Source organism: Malaclemys terrapin, chromosome 10, assembly GCF_027887155.1.
Source record: "Malaclemys terrapin pileata isolate rMalTer1 chromosome 10, rMalTer1.hap1, whole genome shotgun sequence".
NCBI lineage: Eukaryota > Metazoa > Chordata > Testudines > Emydidae > Malaclemys > Malaclemys terrapin.
Window position 1 is genome coordinate 24,483,092 of NC_071514.1, and position 19,963 is coordinate 24,503,054.

At 41.9% G+C, this 19,963-nt stretch overlaps 1 protein-coding gene across 2 annotated transcripts in view; it reads left to right on the plus strand.

Annotated features, from left to right (window-relative positions):
• The window catches only part of UNC13C (unc-13 homolog C), a 383,250-nt gene that overhangs the window by 159,695 nt on the left and 203,592 nt on the right, over positions 1 to 19,963 (plus strand). For both annotated transcript variants that reach the window (XM_054042619.1, XM_054042620.1), the window contains exons 9-11: positions 2,933 to 3,102; positions 5,620 to 5,735; positions 7,847 to 8,010. In XM_054042619.1, coding sequence (XP_053898594.1) covers positions 2,933 to 3,102; positions 5,620 to 5,735; positions 7,847 to 8,010 — 450 coding nt within the window. The remainder of the gene's footprint in view (positions 1 to 2,932; positions 3,103 to 5,619; positions 5,736 to 7,846; positions 8,011 to 19,963) is intronic.

Here is a 19,963-nt window from a genome sequence, read left to right on the forward strand (position 1 = left end):
TTAATTATCAAAGCCCCATAAATTTTAAAAAATTGGCAGTTGGTCTAGCACAAGCATTTTTGTGATACCCAAACAACTGCTACAATGAAGCAGTGAAAAAGATGGGTGTGCCATATTTACTTATTGATTGGCTCTGAGGGCAATAACTCTTACCACTTAACGTGTTTACAGTGTTGTGACAGAACAGGGATCGGGGCAGATTTGACCTGGGAATGTTGCCTGGGAGTGGCATTGAGCTACCTGAGCTGTAACCTGAGCCAGAAGCGGGGTAGGGAGAAGTGACACCTTCTGCCTGGGAGACTGAACAAAGGAAAGGAAGGGCAGAGGGGAAGGGGGAGAAAGCTGCTGGGGGGATTTGGGAGTTTCAGTTTTGGGCTGGGTGGTGCAATGCAGGGAACCCCAGGCTGGGGTCTAAGCTCCCTGAACCCTCAGAAGGACTTGATTGAGGGGTCCTGGTTGTACCTACAAGCTCTGCTGTAGACTGCGTCGTATTGTCCAATAAACCTTCTGTTTTACTGGCTGGCTGAGAGTCTCAGCGAATCTCAGGAAGAGGGGTGCAGGGCCCTGACTCCCCCACACTTCGTGACAAGTGTCAAAGGTCATTAACAACCATAATTACTGCATTTTTGGAACACTCCTGTGAAATGCCAGTTGGGAGGTAAGTACTCATATTACCACATTGTAACGCTCTGTACCTTGGGGGAACACCCTACACCCCCATGTTCAGCCTTATAAAATGATTGTGTGGTATCCAATGTAACGTTTGTCATGTTGGGTGTCTTTGGAAGGCTCACGATGCACTGAGCATTGGTGTTATAGTAATTGTTGTTACAGTAATGTTATAGGTTGTAATTTCATATATATAGTTATGAGGCTGAAAATATGTCCTCGTGGCTTAAAACAAGCCCAGCCAAAACTCTCCAGGAATGGAGGGGCAGTTCACACCTCATCAGGGCATGTATGGGACAAATCCAGCCCAGCCTCACAGGAACAAAGGACACTGGCCTAGGCAGCAACAAAGGATCTGTTGGACTCTCCAGTGAGTCACCCCCATTCCCTTGGTCAGCCAGGGACTACGATGAGGTAATGCTCACCTGAATCTGAAAGGGTGGGGGCAAAGCCAAGAGGTAAGGAAGAACATGATAAAAGGGAGAGACGTTTGTCATGCTCTTCCTCTCTCTTCCACCTCCATCTACAGACATCACCACCAAGCAACTGACGCACTGATAAAAGGGGAGAGCCTGGCTGAAAGGCAACCAGCCAGCCTGTGGTGAGAAGCATATAAGTTTGAAAGAGTACTGAAAGTGTTAAGATCAGCTTAGAATGCGTTTTACTTTTATTTCATTTGACTAAATCTGACTTGTTATGTGTTGATCTATAATCACTTAAAATCTATCTTTATAATTAATAAATCTGTTTGTTTATTCTACCTGAAGCAGTGCATTTGGTTTGAAGTGTGTCAGAGACTCTCCTTGGGATAACAAGCCTGGTGCATATCAATGTCTTTGTTAAATTGACGAATTCATATAAGCTTGCAGCATCCAGCAGGCATAATTGTACACTGCAAGATGGAGGTTCCTATGGTTGTATCTGGGACCGGAGATATTGACTAGTGTCATTCAGTTTACACTGTCCACACAGCAGCTGGCCAAAAGTGCCCACTAATGTAGCTGGGAGCAGCTGACATACCAGAAGCTGTTCATGAACATCCCGGGAGTGGGGGTTCTCACAGCAGAGCAGGGTAAGGCTGGCTCCCAGAGTTGAGGATTAGAGTGACCTGGCAGATTGCCGGTCCAGATAACACCAGGGGAACATCACACATATTAATACTGGAGAAACTGAGACACATTGTCAATTAGTGGTAGAGCTGGCATTGGAACTCAGACTAGAAATCTGCAGCCATTCTCATGTTTACTCCAGCAGACCATGCTAAAGATACAGGCTTATTATTGAATTAAGACCCTTTTTGCAGGTTAACTAAAACTAAGATAACATTTTAAAACTTGTTTGTAGAGTTACAGAATGATTTAGCTCTGAAATAATGTAATTGCTTCTACAAATAATGGAAAGCAAGCATCAGTCTAGCTAGAATGAGCTTGCCTATAAACTGACACTGCAGCTTGCTTATGGTTCTGCAGATTTCCTATACCTGAGGATTCCTACTGATGGCATTAAAAAGCCAACACTGAGTAACAGTTAGCTATACAGTGGTTACACGAATAAGAAGTAACTGTAAACCTGATGGGCTTTACTACAGGAGCTGATGGGAGGAGAAATCTGCAAAGTTTCCTCTCTGAGTTTTCTGTCCTGTCATTGCATCAAGACAGTATAGAGTCTGCCTCTCCTCTCTCACGTAATATACTGTGGGGCACTTCCCTTCTCTCCCACCCCTTCCCCATATCCCTCAAATTTCTCAGAATCTCTGCAGTGCCCAGAAGGTCTGTGAGAGGCCATGTACATCCACATGGAATCTTTGTGCCGCCACAACAGTTCCAGGCCCCTGTGGTTCTTCTGGCCTCCACTTTGGCAGCATGGGTCTAATGGAGCTGCTCTGCCAGGGTCTCTCCTGGCTGTAGCTGCCCTGGGCTTCCCCTATAGAGGGGGATCTTCACCAGTGGTGAGGTGTCCATGGCAGAAAGTAAGGCATACTTCAAAAAATTAGTTGTGTTTTGAAGGCTACTGCTGTTTGTTTTCCCTGCCTTCATAATTATCCTTCCCTACCATCTGTTGTCTCTTGTTTTATATTGTGAGCTCTTTGGGGCAGGGATTGTCTTTTTTGTTTTGTGTTTCCACAGCAGAATGGGGTATTGGTCAATGACTGGGGTTTCTAGCACTACAATAATAAAATTAATAAATAATAATAAACAGTAATTCACAAGTCTGTTTGGGAAAATGTATCATGGCCTGTATCTTGTTGTATGTTGTTTTACAGTGAATGCCATAACTCCACAGACAGAATAAAAGTAAGAGTCTGGGATGAAGATGATGACATTAAATCTAGAGTAAAGCAACATTTCAAAAAGGAATCAGATGACTTTCTGGGACAAACAATCATTGAAGTGAGAACACTAAGTGGAGAAATGGATGTATGGTACAATTTAGGTATTAATCATTTTCTATTACTTAAAATTAGTTTAGACAAAATCTCAAGATGTATAGTGTTGTGAACTTTGTAATGCATATTTGTTGTATGAAAATAATATTCCCCTTAATATATAAAATTATACTCAGTTTTGGATTCCAGGTTTAAAAGGGTGGAATTAGATCTCACTTTTGAGTCAAATTTTAGAGAAATAATTGTCCAGCTATGCCAAAAGAAGGACAGGAGACACCTGATATGATTTTAATCAGGTTGCAACTTTACTATTAGATGCCTGGGACTACCTGGCAGATAAAAGTGTACAGTGCGGGTAACTCCATGTTCATTCAATATCTACCTGGAGGCTTCCGCCAACCTCCTTCTTAATATATAAAATTATATTCAATTTTGGATTCCAGGTTCAGGTCAAGGTGGAATTAGATCTCACTTTTGAGTCAGACTTAAGAGAAATAAAACTTTATTTAAAGATTGAATAGCAGGCCAATTAAAGCAATTCCTACTCCAAAAGACAAATTTTTGATTTAATTCAAAATGAGATCATTTCAAAGGATTTGGTAGATAGTTTTGCTACAGCTATCGGGACAGTGTAAATAAATACCTCATATCACTTTATTCATAGCTCATTGTATGTGAAATGAATCACATATAGAAACACATAGAATCATTTGCTTACTGAGTATCAAATAATAATCATGTTATCATTTAATATATGTTTCTGTATAGTCCTGGGCCTAATTCTCCTTTGACATTTCACTTGTGCTAGTCTGTTATCATTGGACTCTCTTCTAATTTATACCCATGTAACAGAGATGAGAATAAGGCCCATGATTACACACAATGTGCCAATTTGTATTTGTTCAAATAATTAATGTTTGCAAGTAGATGTTAGCTTACATAAAGATAAGCATGCAATATTGCTTTTTTTCTGAAGCAAGTTTGTATCCACTAGATGTGCTGTAACTCAAGTACTACCCTCCTCTACTTGTTTGATAATATAAATATGCTAACAACGTTTCATCTAGATTGCCTGCTCTGCAAAAGGTAAATTATCTAACAGGGAGTTTGCCAAAGTTGGAACACGTGTTTTCTGGGCAAAAATCTTTATCACGCAGTGTAATACCCTTATTTCTCCACTGGTCTACTCAATGTTTCATTAGCCATTGAAATATATGGACATGTAAAGAAAAACGTTTGATTCTTTGCAGCAAATTAAACAAATCTTTTAGCCATGTGTTTTTATATTTGTACACAGAGTAATTTTTTAATAAGATAAACAAGTCATTGTCATCCTGAAAGATTTCTTTAGTATCTTTCAATTGATAAAACTGATACAATAATAGAAAGCAATTGACAAAACTGATGCCTCAAAAATTGTTGCTTAACTGATTTGATTGGAAGCAATTTAATGTTGAAAATACATACCCTTATTGTATAACTGGAGAAAAGAAAGAAAAAGTATAGACTGCAAAGCTTTTAACAGTCTTCTACAATAAACTTTATAGGTGGCTCCTGATAATTGTAATATCTTAAAAAGGAGGATGGTATATGTCATTCTAGTGCCCACACACACACATTTGGGGGAGGAGTTTCAAAAAAGAAATGCATTAGATTAGTAAGAGTGCCAGATTCTTACTCCTTATACCATTCCCTTTATTCATGATTCATTTCACAGCACTGTACAAAAGATTTATTTAAAAAAAAGGTAATGCTTGTTAAATCAGATTACACTGCTTGAATGGACTGGAATAATAATAGGTGAAATTAAAGAACAGCTGTCAGCATAAGAATCAGTAGTAACTTGATAAACTAATATAGATGGCTTCATGCAAAGTTCTCCAGATGTTTTCTTCAGTATGATTCAGCCCCAGTTGAGGAATCACGCCTATGCACAGAATTTGGAGTTTCCCCTCAGGCATGGATGTCTTTGAGGCTGTTGGTGCTGCCCATGGGGAAGCACCAATAGTAATAATAAAATAGTAAATAAGAAATAGGTGAATTAAGATAGCTCAGTGGTTTGAGCATTGGCCTGCTAAACCCAGGGTTGTGAGTTCAATCCTAGAGGGGGCCACCTAGGGATCTGGGGCAAAATCAGTACTTGGTCCTGCTAGTGAAGGCAGGGGGTTGGACTTGATGACCTTTCAGGGTCCCTTCCAGCTCTATGAGATATACTAACTCATTTCCTTTAAAAGAAAGTAGTACACACATTTGTGTACAACCTATTTTGAGTTTGTTTGGGTGACAAATTATGGGAGATTTGTTACTTCACGGCAAGATATTTCAGTCCATGGCCTGGACCATATGGGAGCTCAGGTTTGCAAAAATATCAAAAATGACATTACATTAGAAATTCCTAACTATGGAAATCAATATATGTTGTGCTCAACAGCTGGACTTTGGGGGCATAGAAAACATTACAGTATTTGGACCGAAACAATATTTAGAACTGCAGTAGTGTTTCTCTGTTTTGACAGAAATGTATTCTTGGTAAAAAATTAACGATTATTTTTCTGTTTCTTCAGAAAAACGAACAGATAAATCAGCTGTCTCTGGTGCCATTAGGTTGAAAATCAACGTTGAAATAAAAGGAGAGGAGAAAGTTGCTCCATACCATGTGCAATACACATATTTACATGAGGTATGTTGGTGAAGTTTGTTCATGTACAAGATCATTTTGCTACATAGAAATTAGATAAATAGAGAACATAGGGCTATGAAGGCTAGAACAGTGATACATTTAGTTTCACTTCAACAGGTTTTTCAGTTAAAACTCTTGGAATATGTATCGATGATTGAATCTCATGACCAGATTCAAAGTTATTGTATCCAAGGAAGAGAGACTGATATGCTACTACATCAGCAAATTGGTCTTGCCAAATGGTTAGAAAGTAGAAAGAGGTGAAATGGCCATGTGACTTCCTGAGCTTTGCTTCTGCAATTCTCTACGTTCTACATTTTAAATGCCAGTCATATGCTTGTTAATATCATCAAGAATACTAGGATTGTATTTGTTTATTTTTAAATTATTAAAAAAAAAAGCCCCTCCAGAATACATATGCTCCCACATCATCCATGGGAGACATGAGAAATCAGTGATGTAATGTTTAGGATAGTTGACACACAGGCCATAGCAATCCATAGGGAGCAGTGTTTCCCTTCCTGGGGGCTGACTGGTCAGTTCTTTCTCAGTCAGATTTCTGGTTAGTTTCATTTGGACTTTGTCTACAATAGAAGTCCAGGATCAAATTGTGTTGGCAGAGCTTTACATGGAATTAGGAAAGCATCTAATAAAATATTAGACTTTTTTTTCTCCTGCTCATGCCATATAGTTTTCAGATTTTAACTACTGACCTAGGTGGCTTATTTCTAATTTTAGATCCTTAGGAGGACTTTTATGTGATTAGGAATAAATAATATGAAAGATAGAGGGTGGGAGAGCAAGGGAGACTCTTCATTCGCTGTGTGAACAAAGGACAATATCTTATTATCTGTGTACGTCCTTTCCTTCGATTCATTGAAGGGTGTCTTGCAGTGTACAGCAGCACTGGCAGATGAGCATTAATATCCCTGCAATAGTTCTGCAATGTCCCAGAAATATAATAATATGAGGACAGGCAGAAGAATTCCTGGGAATGATGGTGAGAAACAAGCAGCACCAAGAGTAGGCGGCCTTTGACATAAATTAAAAGAAAATTAATCACAAATAAAAGCAGCAGCTACTTGAGAGTATCTCTGTGTCCATTAATTCCTGTTTGCATCAGACTGGCCCACCACTTAATTTTTATCCCCAAAGCACAAGAAAATAGATAAACGTTGTATGGGGGTGCTATGAAAGGTACAGTACTAAAGCTCTAAAGGGTATCTACAAAAATGTCTCTAAGGTATAGTTGCATTGGGCACTTGTCTTCATGCACAGTGTGTGTATCTAAGTTATATAGGGCCCAGATCAGCTTCACTTTGAAGTGAATGGCGGAACTCCATTATCATCAATGGTGCAGGATCACCCGCTACATGGTTATGGACTGGGCTAAAGAGAAATGGCTGTGTAAAGCTAAAATGGAGATCTCAAAATTGTTGGTCATCTTTTGTCATTGAAAATATCCAGGAAACTGAATTCAACAGTCCTGGTTTTTTTATTTGTTTGTAGCTAAGCCAGGCAATCTGAGAAGAACAAATTCTCTGTCATTGCATGCAAATTAAATGCTAGCTCTTGCTGTGAAGGTTGCTAAACCCTGATCCTTGCTATGTCCCTTTGTTCTTTGAGCAATTTCTGAGATATTCTTAACAAATTGCCTATAATTCAGAATTTTTAAATCATGAAACTTGAAATTCATTGGTTAAAAATCCAATTCAAGCTGCTGGACAGTTCAGTGAGCATTATAACATAATGATACAATTCATTAACAAGGGCACATAAGACAAAAGAGAAACTTCCTGCACTATTTTGTATAGCATTAGAATTGTCTCTGTTGGCAATGGTTAACTGAAATGACCTTATGTCAAGGAGATAGATCAGGTTGCTGAATCACTAGCCTGCACTGGGAGAGCTCCATTTAAAAAAGTATTTTTAAAGCTTTAGTCTTTCCTCTCCAAATGATGGTTAGTTTGGTATTAGTAATTGCAAAGGCAAACAAAAATTGAAATTAATGAATATTCTGAAAAAATATTTTATAATATAGAATATAATATATAATGCCACATAAATATTGAAATTTCCTATTAATTTGAAAAAAAATCTCTTACCTTTAGAACCTATTCCATTATTTGACTGAAGTTAAATCTAATGGTGGTGTAAAAATCCCTGAAGTGAAAGGAGATGAAGCCTGGAAGGTATACTTTGATGCTGCTGCACAAGAAATTGTAGATGAATTTGCAATGCGTTATGGAATTGAATATATTTATCAAGCTATGACGTAAGTATATCATTTCTAATTTTTAAAAAATCTATCAGAGTAGAGTGAAGAATTCAAAACCTTCGTCCTTGTTTCTTCTTTTCAAATGCAATCCTGATCAAAAAAGTCTGTCTCTTAAATCTATTTCTCAAAGAATACTCAGAGTGAAGTACTTCCCAGTTAACAGTAGAAATGTGAAAATGTTTTATTAGCTATTATTTTTATCCGCAGAGTATACTTACCAATAGACCATCATAATCTCTGTGGGCCAGATCCAGAGCCCATTGAGGTCAGTGGAAAGACTCTCATTTTCATTATTTGGCTTTGGTTCAGTCCAAATTATTTTTGGATTAATCAATAAATCAGTAGGTGTAGTGATATAACATCAGTCCCAGAAGTACAGAAAACTTAATGGTGATGTCAATAATACAGTAGTACATTTTCACAATTTTATATATAAGGTATGCTGACCACAACTTCAAAAACTTGTAGGTAATTTGTAGTGGCACTAGATAATCTAAATTGAAATACCCTCTGGTCACATTAGAACAGGGCCCCTTACTTAAGGGGCTTTGTATCTGGAGCTTAAAGGAGAATAATTCTCCATTATACACAATATATTTGGCCAGTGGAAAATCTGTCAGTATAAAAGGACCAAATTCTGCTTTCAACCATGCTCACGGAAATCCAGATGAATATTATTAAATTCACTAACACTACAAAAGTTGCTGTTATAGATTTTTTTAAATTATTATTATTCAGGCATGTATCTTGTTTCCACCATTTCTTGATAGTATATTTTAAAAACAAAGTATCTTCTCTTATAATGCTAAGGCACATAAACCCCAACGTTTTTCATCACAGGATTTAATGGCACCATCTATTGCAATGGTTATTTCTTTTATTTACTGCATCTTATTGTTAAATATTGTACTGGATCTCTATCTGCAAGGTAGGAGGGCATTTGTGTATTTATATGCACTTGTTTAGTGCAACTCCTCCAAGGATCTCAAAGCACATTGGACAAATGAATTAGTTAAACCTTGCAATTCCCCTCTGGTATTATTAAATCCATGCTACATGTAGGGAAACTCATGCACAGGGTATGCATACGTAGAACCTAAACCTCTGATTCCCAGTTCCCTGCTCTAACCACTAGATGCATTTACTCTCTCTCCTTTATCTTTCCATTACCTTTGTACATCGTTACATCTTGCTTAAAGAGGTGAACTATTACTTAATGTACTAATATAATTTTATAGCTAGATTTATTTCTATTGTACAATGTTCCCATAAATGATTTAGGACCAAGTCCTTTAAAGAGAAATGACATTTATTTTATAGTATAAAACAATGCAGTGTATGGTGCCTACTGCCTTCACTTCCTTGATGAAAACAAAAACAACACTGGTTTCTACTCCATGATAAACTCTTGAGAGTTAAGGCCTGGGCATGAGATGCCTTTCTCAGAAAAAAACAGGTCTGATTCTCTGTCACAAAGTTCCCTTCTAACTACCCCTTGGGTTTGACTGGTTATCTCACTGAGGGATAAATGTGCATCAGTCAGAGACCTTTCGCTGAAAAATGTCTTTACTGATATATATATATTTTTTTTACTTCATGATGACTAGATAAAAAAATCTATTGGAAAGTTTGAGAGTACTGTCATTTTTCCACAGGGTGATTTAAATCTAACTATTTCTGGATTTCAAATATGATGTAAGCTAGGGTTGTATGTTTGGTTCTTTTGGATTAAGGTTTTCATTTAGTAGTAATAAAAATAGAAAGATTAATTTTTCATATAAAGAGGAAGCTGCAATTTTCAGTTGGTAAATAATGTAACAACAGCCTGATTTTCATCATAAAAAAAGGAAGAGAAACAGAACTGAGCAAATACTGCAACACATTTTCTAAGAATCTTCATTCACTTTATTTTTTATGAATTGGCTTAGATTGGTTTGTCCCCTTTTTGTGTTTGCCATCTACAAATATTCTATGAACTGATTTTGTCAGGAATTCCAAACTAGAAATTGTAAAGCAAACATTATAGAATATTGCAGAATGTGAATTTCAGATTCATAATCACAAGTAATTTCACCAGAACCTGGAGACTAAGAATTATAATCATCCAGTCGGGGAAAGGAAGCCTATCATGACCTATTACGTTTTAAATTTTGTGTGCTCACAGTGAATGGCTCATATATAAGTTACAGACCAAGTATCAGAGGGGTAGCCGCGTTAGTCTGAATCTGTAAAAAGCAACAGAGGGTCCTGTGGCACCTTTAAGACTAACAGAAGTATTGGAGCATAAGCTTTCGTCTGATGAAGTGGGCATTCACCCACGAATGCTTACACTCCAATTCTTCTGTTAGTCTTAAAGATGCCACAGGACCCTCTGTTGCTTTTTACAGACCAAGTATTTGGCAATAGTTAATTTTGAATAATGAGCATGTTCACAAACCTGTGGACAATTTGTGAATAAAAAACGGATAATTTATCAAGTAAATTTTGTGTAGTGAATTATTCAGCCAAATCTAATGGGCAACTCATACGAGTATGTGCACTTATACAGCTCAAGAGAGCATCTTGGTAAAAATACTGCAGTTCTACTGCAAGGAGTTTTCTTTCGGGGTGATCATCAATTGGCTTTGCTTGTGTTTATGAAAAGACATCTTTTTTGTGGAGTATCTTTAACAACCAAGACAAATTTTGTAGTTTCTTGCTTTGGAGAATTGAGTGACCAGAATAAAGAGCAGATCCCATGTGGTAAATATATCTCCAGTCTAAAAGAAAAGCAATTTTCCAGTATACAACAGAAAGAGAATTTGAATGTAATTACTTGGCTCAGAGGAACACTTTGTAAGCATTTGACACTCCAAGTTCTGGTTTGCAGACTCTGTCCATTTCATCTCTTTTGGTAAAATTCACAAAAAGCACAACAACTGGCACCGATTAATACCTTTGTTGTTGTTCTCTTCAGAGAGGTTAAATGGCCACAGAGACCCTTTCATCCTTAGACCTTATCCTTCCAGGAAAGGCCTGAGGTTAGGGTTTCCAGGTATCCGTTTTTTTACCAGAACGCCAAGTCGAAAAGGGACCCTGGTGGCTCTGGTCAGCACTGCTGACTGGGCTGTTAAAAGTCCGATCAGCGGTGCTGCAGGTCTAAAGCAGGGAACCACAGCTAATGGGAGCTGGGGGAGGGGGGGTGCCTGCTGGCAAAAGCAGTGCACAGAGCCTCCTGCGCCCCTCCCCCCCGCACCTAGGAGCCGGACGCGCGGACTTGCGGCTGACCACTTCCGGAGCTCAGCGCAATGCCAGAACAGGAAGGGAGCCTGCCTTAGCCCCGCTGCGCTGCTGACCAGGAGCTGACCGAGATAAGCCTGTGCCCCAACTCCAAGCCCCCAGCCCTGAGCCCTCCCCAAACCCTAAGCCCCCTCCTGCACCCCAAACCCCTCATCCCCAGTTCCAAGCCCTCACCCCCTCCCACATCCCAACCCCCTGCCTCAACCCACAGCTCTCTCCCGCCCTCCGAATCCCTTGGCCCTGCCCCCAGCCTGGAGCCCCCTCCTGCATCCCAACCCCTCATCCCCAGACCCCCCCAGAGCCCTCACCCCGTCCTGCACCCCAACCCTCTGCCCCAGCCCAGTGAAAGTGAGTGAGGGTTGGGGAGAGCGAGCCACCAAGGGAGGGGGAATGTAGTGAGCAGGGGCAGAGCCTCAGGGAAGGGGCGGGGCCTCGGGGAAGGCACAGGGCTAGGATACTTGGTTTTGTGCAATTAGAAAGTTAGCAACCCTATCTGAGTTACAATGGATGGGGATGGGGCAGTGGGAAGAGGCTTGCAAAGCCACTGCCGGTGCAATAGCTGTTCTGTATGTCAGTCATGAACTCCTGTCTCCAGAGCTGCAGCTCTACAACTCCTCCAGCTACACTTACTTCACCATAATCCTGTATTGAGCTACTGGTTCTTTGAGTGACTGTACACATGGATTCTACTCCTCTTGGCTGTGCATGCACTCTGTGTGTGCAAGACCAGATTCTTTTGGCCTATAGTATCGGTCGGGGCTGCATCTGCAGCCTAGGGGTATGTCCACACCACTGAAAGAAGCATGCAGAGTATAGAGAACATACCTGCAAAGTCCTCCTAGCACAGGCATAAATAGACTAGCATTGAAGCTGGTGAGGCACAGTTTAGGCAAGAAAAGACTTGTCTGAAGGGTGTGGGTATGTAGATGAGTACATACCCTACATGTTCTCTACTCCCCAAAGCTATGCCACCCTGTCTACACTGCTCTTATTAGCAATGTAGGTCTTACTGCCTCCCTGCTGCTGGAACCTTTCCCCTATGCAAGAAAAGACTCCTGCAATGGGGAAAAGCTCTGTCAGGGGAGGCAAAGGGGAAAGGCTCTGCCACCTCCCTGTCGCTGGAATCCTCCTCTGCTGCTCTCCGGCAGGGGGAAAGGTTCCAGAGTGGGGAAGGACTTTGGCAGCTCCTCGGGCCCTTTCCCTCCACAGGAAAGACTCTAGCTTTGGGTGGTAGGTGGACACAACAGGGAAAGGCTCAGCCAGAGTGAGGACCTGCTGAAGTGTTTCCCAGCTGCATCCCTTCTGCCAGAGCCTTTCATTGGCAAGTGTAGCTATGCATCCCAGTGCGGAACCAGCCTGCTTTTCACCTGCAGCATGTAGCTACACATATGCTGCACGATGACACCAGTGGTATGTAGTGCAGACATAGCCCAGATAGCCTGGCACGCTCCCATCAGAAGGCATAAAGGGCAGAGTGGGTCCCATCATCCCTCAGTTCCTTTTTATTAACCATGGCAGCAAGATGGAATCCCTGCCTGCTTCTCTGTGCTAGTTTAGTGGTGTTAGTTAGCTATTAGTTGGTCTTGTTGCCCATTGGCAGTGGTGGATTAGCCACTAGGCCAACTGGGCACGCGCCCAGGGGCCCCGGCCAGTTGGGGGGGCCCAGAAAAATGGGCACCCCCGCACTCCACTCCACCTGCCCGGTGCTCCTGTGGGGGAGTGGGTCAGGGTGTGGGAGGTGGGGAGAACTGCAGACGGAAGGGGTGGGGAGGGGCCCCCACTTGCTCTGGCCCAGGGCCCCACAAAACGGTAATCTGCCTCTGCCCATTGGCAACACACACACATAGAATTCTTATTTTAGTTCGATTCTACTTGTAGGCTAGACTCCTGCACAGAGTATAGGGGCTCTTTTAAAATGTCAGAAGCAAAATCTCTAAAATTTAAAACCTGCCCCTCCTATGAATTTCCAGTGGGCATTAGTGATGGGCATTCTACATTCGTGTTTTGTTTGGGAGAGGAACATATTCCATTTTGTTACTTCTCTAAGTGGACTCAAAAAGCTAGAGAAGCCCACCTACAATTGTTCCTCCTGGTGCACTCTAGGCAAGCTTCCTTGGACACTGAAAGGAGCTAAATCTCAGTTCTCCTCCCCTGCCCATTAGTACCCTGGTGAGCTGAGATTCCACCCCAAGTCCCACACTATATTGACAGAGAAGCCCTAGTTGTCTGCCTCTATTCCAACTTCAATAACTTCTAACAGTGGTAGGAAGAACCACCACTTAAAACTGAGCCAAGGCATAGGTCACCTTCTCCAGTGCCTACCTAGGTGAGGCACAAGTCACCACATGCCCAGCTTTTCTGAGTTCAATAGTCAAAGGGCAGCCAATTGCCTGAGAATAGTCTCTCTGGAGGCCTAGTACTAACTGTTAAGAGAGTGGTGGTGATAGCCGCTAAACCTGTAGACTGTCTCTCTCTCAGTAATGATCATTCCATATCCAGTAACTCAGTACCCACAGCCTCTGTACAGGCAAATTTGGAACCATGCTCCCTGTGCTTTGCACATCGGTACCTAGTGTGTTGGTACCTAGGGCATCTATGGTTCTGAGTGATTTATATGAGAGCACAGTACTGGAGTCTCCAATACTTGAGGGGATGAGGGTCTTGCTAAGCCACGTCATCAGTACAGCAGGTAAAGGAGGGATCTGCGATACTGACTTCACCATCTTCACAGTTAAGAGAGCACTACAGAGCCAGAACTCTGCTGACGGGACAACCTCTCTCGGAAGAGGTATATCTCTTTTCTTCATCCTCATTGAGGCATAATAGGGATTTCTCTCTGACATGCATCACTTCCCCTTCTGCCAGGCCTGGCAGGCTCACCAGGCCTACAAATGAGGAACAGTTGGAGCCTGCACGGATCTGTCTAAACAGCTTGCAGCAACGAGCCTGCCAATCCAGGTCAATGGACTCAAGCTCGTGCTATTGTACTAAAGTAGCTGTGTAGACATTGTGGCTCGGGCTCTGAAGCTAGCGATGGGGATGGGTTTCAGAGCTTGAACTCCAGCCCAAGCCACAACTTCAAATCCCTGTCTATACAACTATTTGTAGCACAAGCCTGAGTCTGTTGAACTTGGCTGTGAGAATCACTGCTAGGTAGACCTACCTCAAAATATTTGTGGCACATGCCAGTGTCCATTCCCGCCATGTCCAAAGGAGCTGACAGGTTTTGCAGAAAAATGCTCAGAGGATCACCTGGACCCAACTTTGTTATATCTGACAGCCTGGGTGCTGGCTGGCAACACTGAAAGCTGTTCAGCTAAAGTTTAGACCATTCTGTTCCAAAGCAGGAAACCCTCAACCAGGGTAACTTATAAAGCTAAGTGGAAGAGGCTTTCTGTTTGGGCACCAGTTGGTTCCCTTGACATCACCCGTGTCAGCAATATTGGACTATTGACTAGCCCTGAACAAAATTAGGCTATCAACTCCATAACAGTCCATCTAGCAACAACATCAGCACATCATCCTACTCTCCAGGGCCACGCTTTATTTTCCCATGCAACAGTTGCAAGATTCTTTAAGGGCCTTCCTTGTGTTTTTCACACCATTTTGAGAGCCCCTTCTCTCTTGGGACCTCAATATAATATTAACAGGGTAGATGGGTCCATCCTCCCAATGCTCCTCTACCACCTATCCATGAAAAATGGCCTTTGTAGTAGCTATTGCATCACCTTGGAGAGGTAAGGGAGATACAGTTCTTGGTTCGATGTTTTAAAAGGACAAGGTCAATCTCAGGCTTCATCCTAAATTTCTGCCCAAAATTGTTTCAACAAGCTATGTGAGTCAGTTTGGTCATCTCCCATTGTTCTTCCCCAAGCCTCACTCAACCCCAGGTAAGCAAAACTTCTCACACTTGATGTGGTAAGGGCACTGTATTTTTACATTGACAGGATGAAACCATTCAGGAACATCCCTAAATTGTTAGTGGTGGTTGCAGAAAGGATTAAGGATCAAGCAATAGCCTCTCAAATATTATGCAAGTGGATTTCCAACTGTATAAGGACAAGTTACATATTCGCCAGGTAGATCCACCTAGCCACTTTAGAGCTCTTTCCATTAGAGTTCAGGCAGCCTGTTAGAAAAATGTCCCTATTTGTGAAATCCGTAGGGCAGTTGCATGGAGCTTGATCCAGAACTTTACAAGATACTACTCTTTAATACAGGCTTGCAGATCAGATGCCTGCTTTGTTAGGGCTGCTCTGCAGTCACTGTTTAAGTAGGACCCCTACTGCCTGCCTCCAAGCAGACAACTGCTTGTTAGGTACCAAGAATGGAATCCATGTGGAGAATCACTCAAAGAAAGAAGTTACTTATCTTACAGTAACTGTGTTTCTTCAGGATGTGTTGTCCAAATAGATTCCATGGCCCATCCTTCTTTCCTGTCCTACTCCTCTGGGATTCTGTAGTGGCAAAGGGACTGAAGGATGGTTGGTCCTGCTCTGCCCTTTATGCCCTCAGCTGTGGGAACATGACAATATCTGGGATACTGGCATGGCTCCAACAGACACTGTTGGCCAGGGCAATCTGATGTGACACACCCCAGGGTGACTCCATGTGGACCACACATCTCAAAGAATCACAGTTGCTCTCCAGTAAGTAACTGTTCTTTTATCTTTGCTCCCTCATAGTACCAAAGGCAGGGAACCCGCTGAAGTGTGGCTGTTCATACATGTAAGGGCACAGTGGGAATGAGAAGGGGGAATTTGGGAAGCAGTCAGATAGAACAGAAGCAGTACATGGAGAGAAGGACATTTGGGGCAATGGAGAGAGACAGACAAAGAAGGAGGGCAGTAATGAAGGAAAGCACTTAGACACCTTAAAAAGGGTTAAATTTTCCAGCAGTCCCCCATTTTGAGGATCTGTGTTACACATTGTAGCATGGGGATGTTGATGTATGCTGCAAACTTGAAGGAGAATTATGTGAGTGAGGATGGGAAGCTTACAATTAAAGTGGTAACAAAATAGAGGAGAAGATGTTTTCGTCTCCTTCCCCAGTCCAATCTCATTTATTTCCCTTTAAAAGAAATAGCCAAACCAGGGGCAAATACCCTGACGCTGAAATTATGTATTTGGAGGCCTGGGCATGTACTATAGTAGAGTCAAGTGCAATAAGCCTTGCGTCTTCTCCTCTCACTAGCAAGAGTCAGCATGGACAGCACTTAACCCTCCTATCTCAACAACATAATTCTCATTCCAGCAGAGTAATTCCCATTTGCTGTATCACCTCTTTCGCCTGCTAGTCTTTACTGAATGTGACTGAATTGCAGGAAGCACACCAATCACCCACTAAGGTCATTTTCTTCTATAGCTTTTGCTTCGTTTAGGTGTGCTCGTTAATTAGCCTGTCCTGCATGTGTCTCTGTCAGCTTCAGCTGCTGATGAGATTCATTCTAGCATGAAGAGCAGAAGAGTCACAGGCCCTAGAGATTGGTTGTGATCTTGCATTGTTTTAGGGCAGCAATAAATAACGACAGTGGACCTGGCTTTCAGTGATTCTGAGCAATCATGCTCCAAATGAAGTCAGTGGGATGTCATCGCCTCTGAAAATCAGGCCCCAGGTCAGTTTTGGCTACAGATGCAGTAGCACCATGCCGCCCACCGAGCAACTGAGAGTTTTCTTAGTTTTCTGCCTGATCCAGCTCTCCTTCAAGTCAACAGAAATGTTGCTATTCACTTCAAAGGAATTAGGGTCAGATCCTTAGATTGCAGGCTCTTCTTTCCAGGGCTTTAGGGGGAATTCACCCCTGTGCTGTGGCCAGGGGCGACTCCAGGCACCAACGCAGCAAGCGCATGCCTGGTGCGGCAAGCCGCGGAGGGCAGTGTGCCGGTCGCCATGAAGGCTGCAGTCAGGCTGCAGTCAGGCAGCCTTAAGCAGCATACCTGCGGGAGGTCTGCCAGTCCCGCAGCTTCGGCGGCAATTTGGCAGTGGGCACACCGAAGGCGTGGGACCGGCAGAAACGCCGCCAAAGGCCGCCTGACTGCCGTGCTTGGGGCAGCAAAAAACAATGAGCCGCCCCTGGCTTTGGCCACAAAGATACACCGAGAAAAATAGCTGAAAGCAGACTGCAAGCCACATCCTTGATGTGTGGAGTCTCTTTGACAGATTCATAGTCCCCAGAACAGGTGATATACCGTGTGTGTGTGTGGCGGGGGTGCTCCCAAAGGGGGCCGGGGTGGTGAAGGGAGTCATGTTGGGAACAGGGAGGAGGAATAGCCAGTCATTCCTATGCTCCAGCTATTCCTCAGCTGCTGACAGGACCATAGCTACCATGGCAGCCGGGTGCTGGGCTGTCCTAGCCAACTCCAGGAGTAAGCTGGACCCTAGCAGCTTCAGGATCAGGAACCTACAAACTGCATTTCCTTGTTCCTTGGACCGGCATGAGGTGTCTTCTGTGGAATGTAAGATCAAGAGAGTAGACCGTGACCTTTATTCCCCATCTCCTTGGGATGCTTTGGCTCCACTTCTCAAGTCATATTTGCTACAGTGCTAGTCTACTTAGTCACCTATTTGTCTTGCAGTTTTTTGTGAAAAAAGAAAAATGTCATCTAATAACACTTGGAAAGGCAATAGAAGAAATTTTATATTTTCAAATGATTTTCCTTATATTAATTTTCTAAAACCCGGCAATATAAGACTATTATTGCAGATCTGCTGCTGCTGAAAATATGCCACTAAGCTCCCTCATTAACAGCAATTTAAATGTTACATACTTAGAATTTCAACTATGTTGATACAGTAAGGAAACTGCATTTAGATTTTTTAAATTGTTTTGACACCAAGCTAATTTTATTGCAAAATTGAAGCCAAAGTGCTTGATGTTAATAATCCAGTGCCTTTTAACCGTGCTGTGGAAAAATGTAAGCATTTCTAAAGCCTGTAGTTTCATTCTAAAAAATAACTGAGATATTTGCATTTTAATTTGTTTTATCTTACAATACAATCTATTCTTATATGGTGTCATTTGTGAAATGCATCCTAAGGCACTCTTCTAGCCTATATCATTCCCCCCTGTGCTTTGGCCACTTGATGCACTAGGCAAAATGGCTGAAAATGGCTCCCAAAAGCAAAACACAAATTTCCTTTTATGGCTGACCGTAAAAAACCTAGGACTAAGCTTGCAAAGCTTAATTTGTGTGATTAATCCATACTCATAGAAACAGTCCACTGCAGTGAGAGTTCCAGATCTAAGGAAGTGCCACAGTTAAAGGGCTGAAATCCATACCTTGGGCCAGATCCTAGTTCTTTCTATGTCCTCCTTACTCCAGCTGCGAAAAGGAGATCATAAAATTGGCCTAAATCATGTGTCGCTTGCAAGAGGAAGGAGAGTGGCTAGAGCACTGCTGCTTTCTGGCAATCCACAGCTGTCAGAATGGGCATTTTGAGGAACATTGCCAGCTGCTGCAAGTTAGAGCAGCACTGAGGGTGCTCTAACTTTCACAGGCAGCTTAACCAGCCCAAAGCTGGTTTTAGGAAGTAGGGAGCTGAAAGGCAAAGTAAAGCCACCTTTGTCCTCCTTGCCCCCTCTCAGATTCACACAATGTACTGCTAAGCCAGAGTCAAGGTCTGAGGCTCTTGAATGTGGCACTGACCCTTCAACTTCATACTTACAAGCAGTCTCCATAAGTGTTTGCAGGCTCAAGTCCTAATTCTCTTATGTTAGTATATCTCCAGTGACGTATATGGAATTGTATCAATGGTCTCTAAATGAGAGGAGCGGGATCGGTATGTCTAGTAGTAACCAGAACTTGTCTTGTCTGATAATCTCTTTCCTCCTATAAAAAATTTAATAACCAGATTTTAGAGTTCTATAATTTGATTAATGCTTTATGCCATCCAAAAGATATGACGGTAGAATATCTCTTTTTAGATTTTTTTTACTTAACATAGGATAGTATATTTATGCAAATTTATTATCAACTCCTGCTGAGCAAAGCTAGATGTACCTAAAGTTTACAATAGCATGTGCTTTAAACATCTAGGGTGGAGTTAATCTGTGTCAGAAAATAAAAACAATGTGACAGCAGAGAATAAATATTAGATAAAATATTATGACTGAATCGTAGGTTAAAAGTAATTCTGCTAAACAGTTGCCCATGGAGAATTGCAGCAAATTTTGCAATTTACAATCTATGAAGTGCTAAGAACAATTTAAATTTATTCCATTCCAAAAACCAAACTCTTAGCTCTTTGGATTCCTATTTCTAAAATCGTTGTCCATGTATTGTTAAATGAACAGCCATTTTAGAGTGAAAGTAACATTTTCATTATAATAAAAGTATAATGATTTCTAAGTCTTGAACTCCTTATTGCAATTTCTTCCTTTTTAACATTGGTGAAGGAATATATTGCTCTTGAAAATGAAGAACTAAAGGAACTGATTTAAACCAAGCTCCCTGGTATGGATCTTCAACATCATGGGCATTTCTTAGCAGGCACCACCATTTATATTAAATGTTTAAGTGCCAAATTGTGGCCCGGCTTTTTTGACATTCCCTTAATCCCTTGCCTGTGTTACCTACATTGTGGGTAACAGTGTGGAAAGGGAAGCAGGCCCTTCAGAGCCACTATGAACCCCCTTCTGTGCAGGTGGGCTGAACATGGTGGCAATGGGAC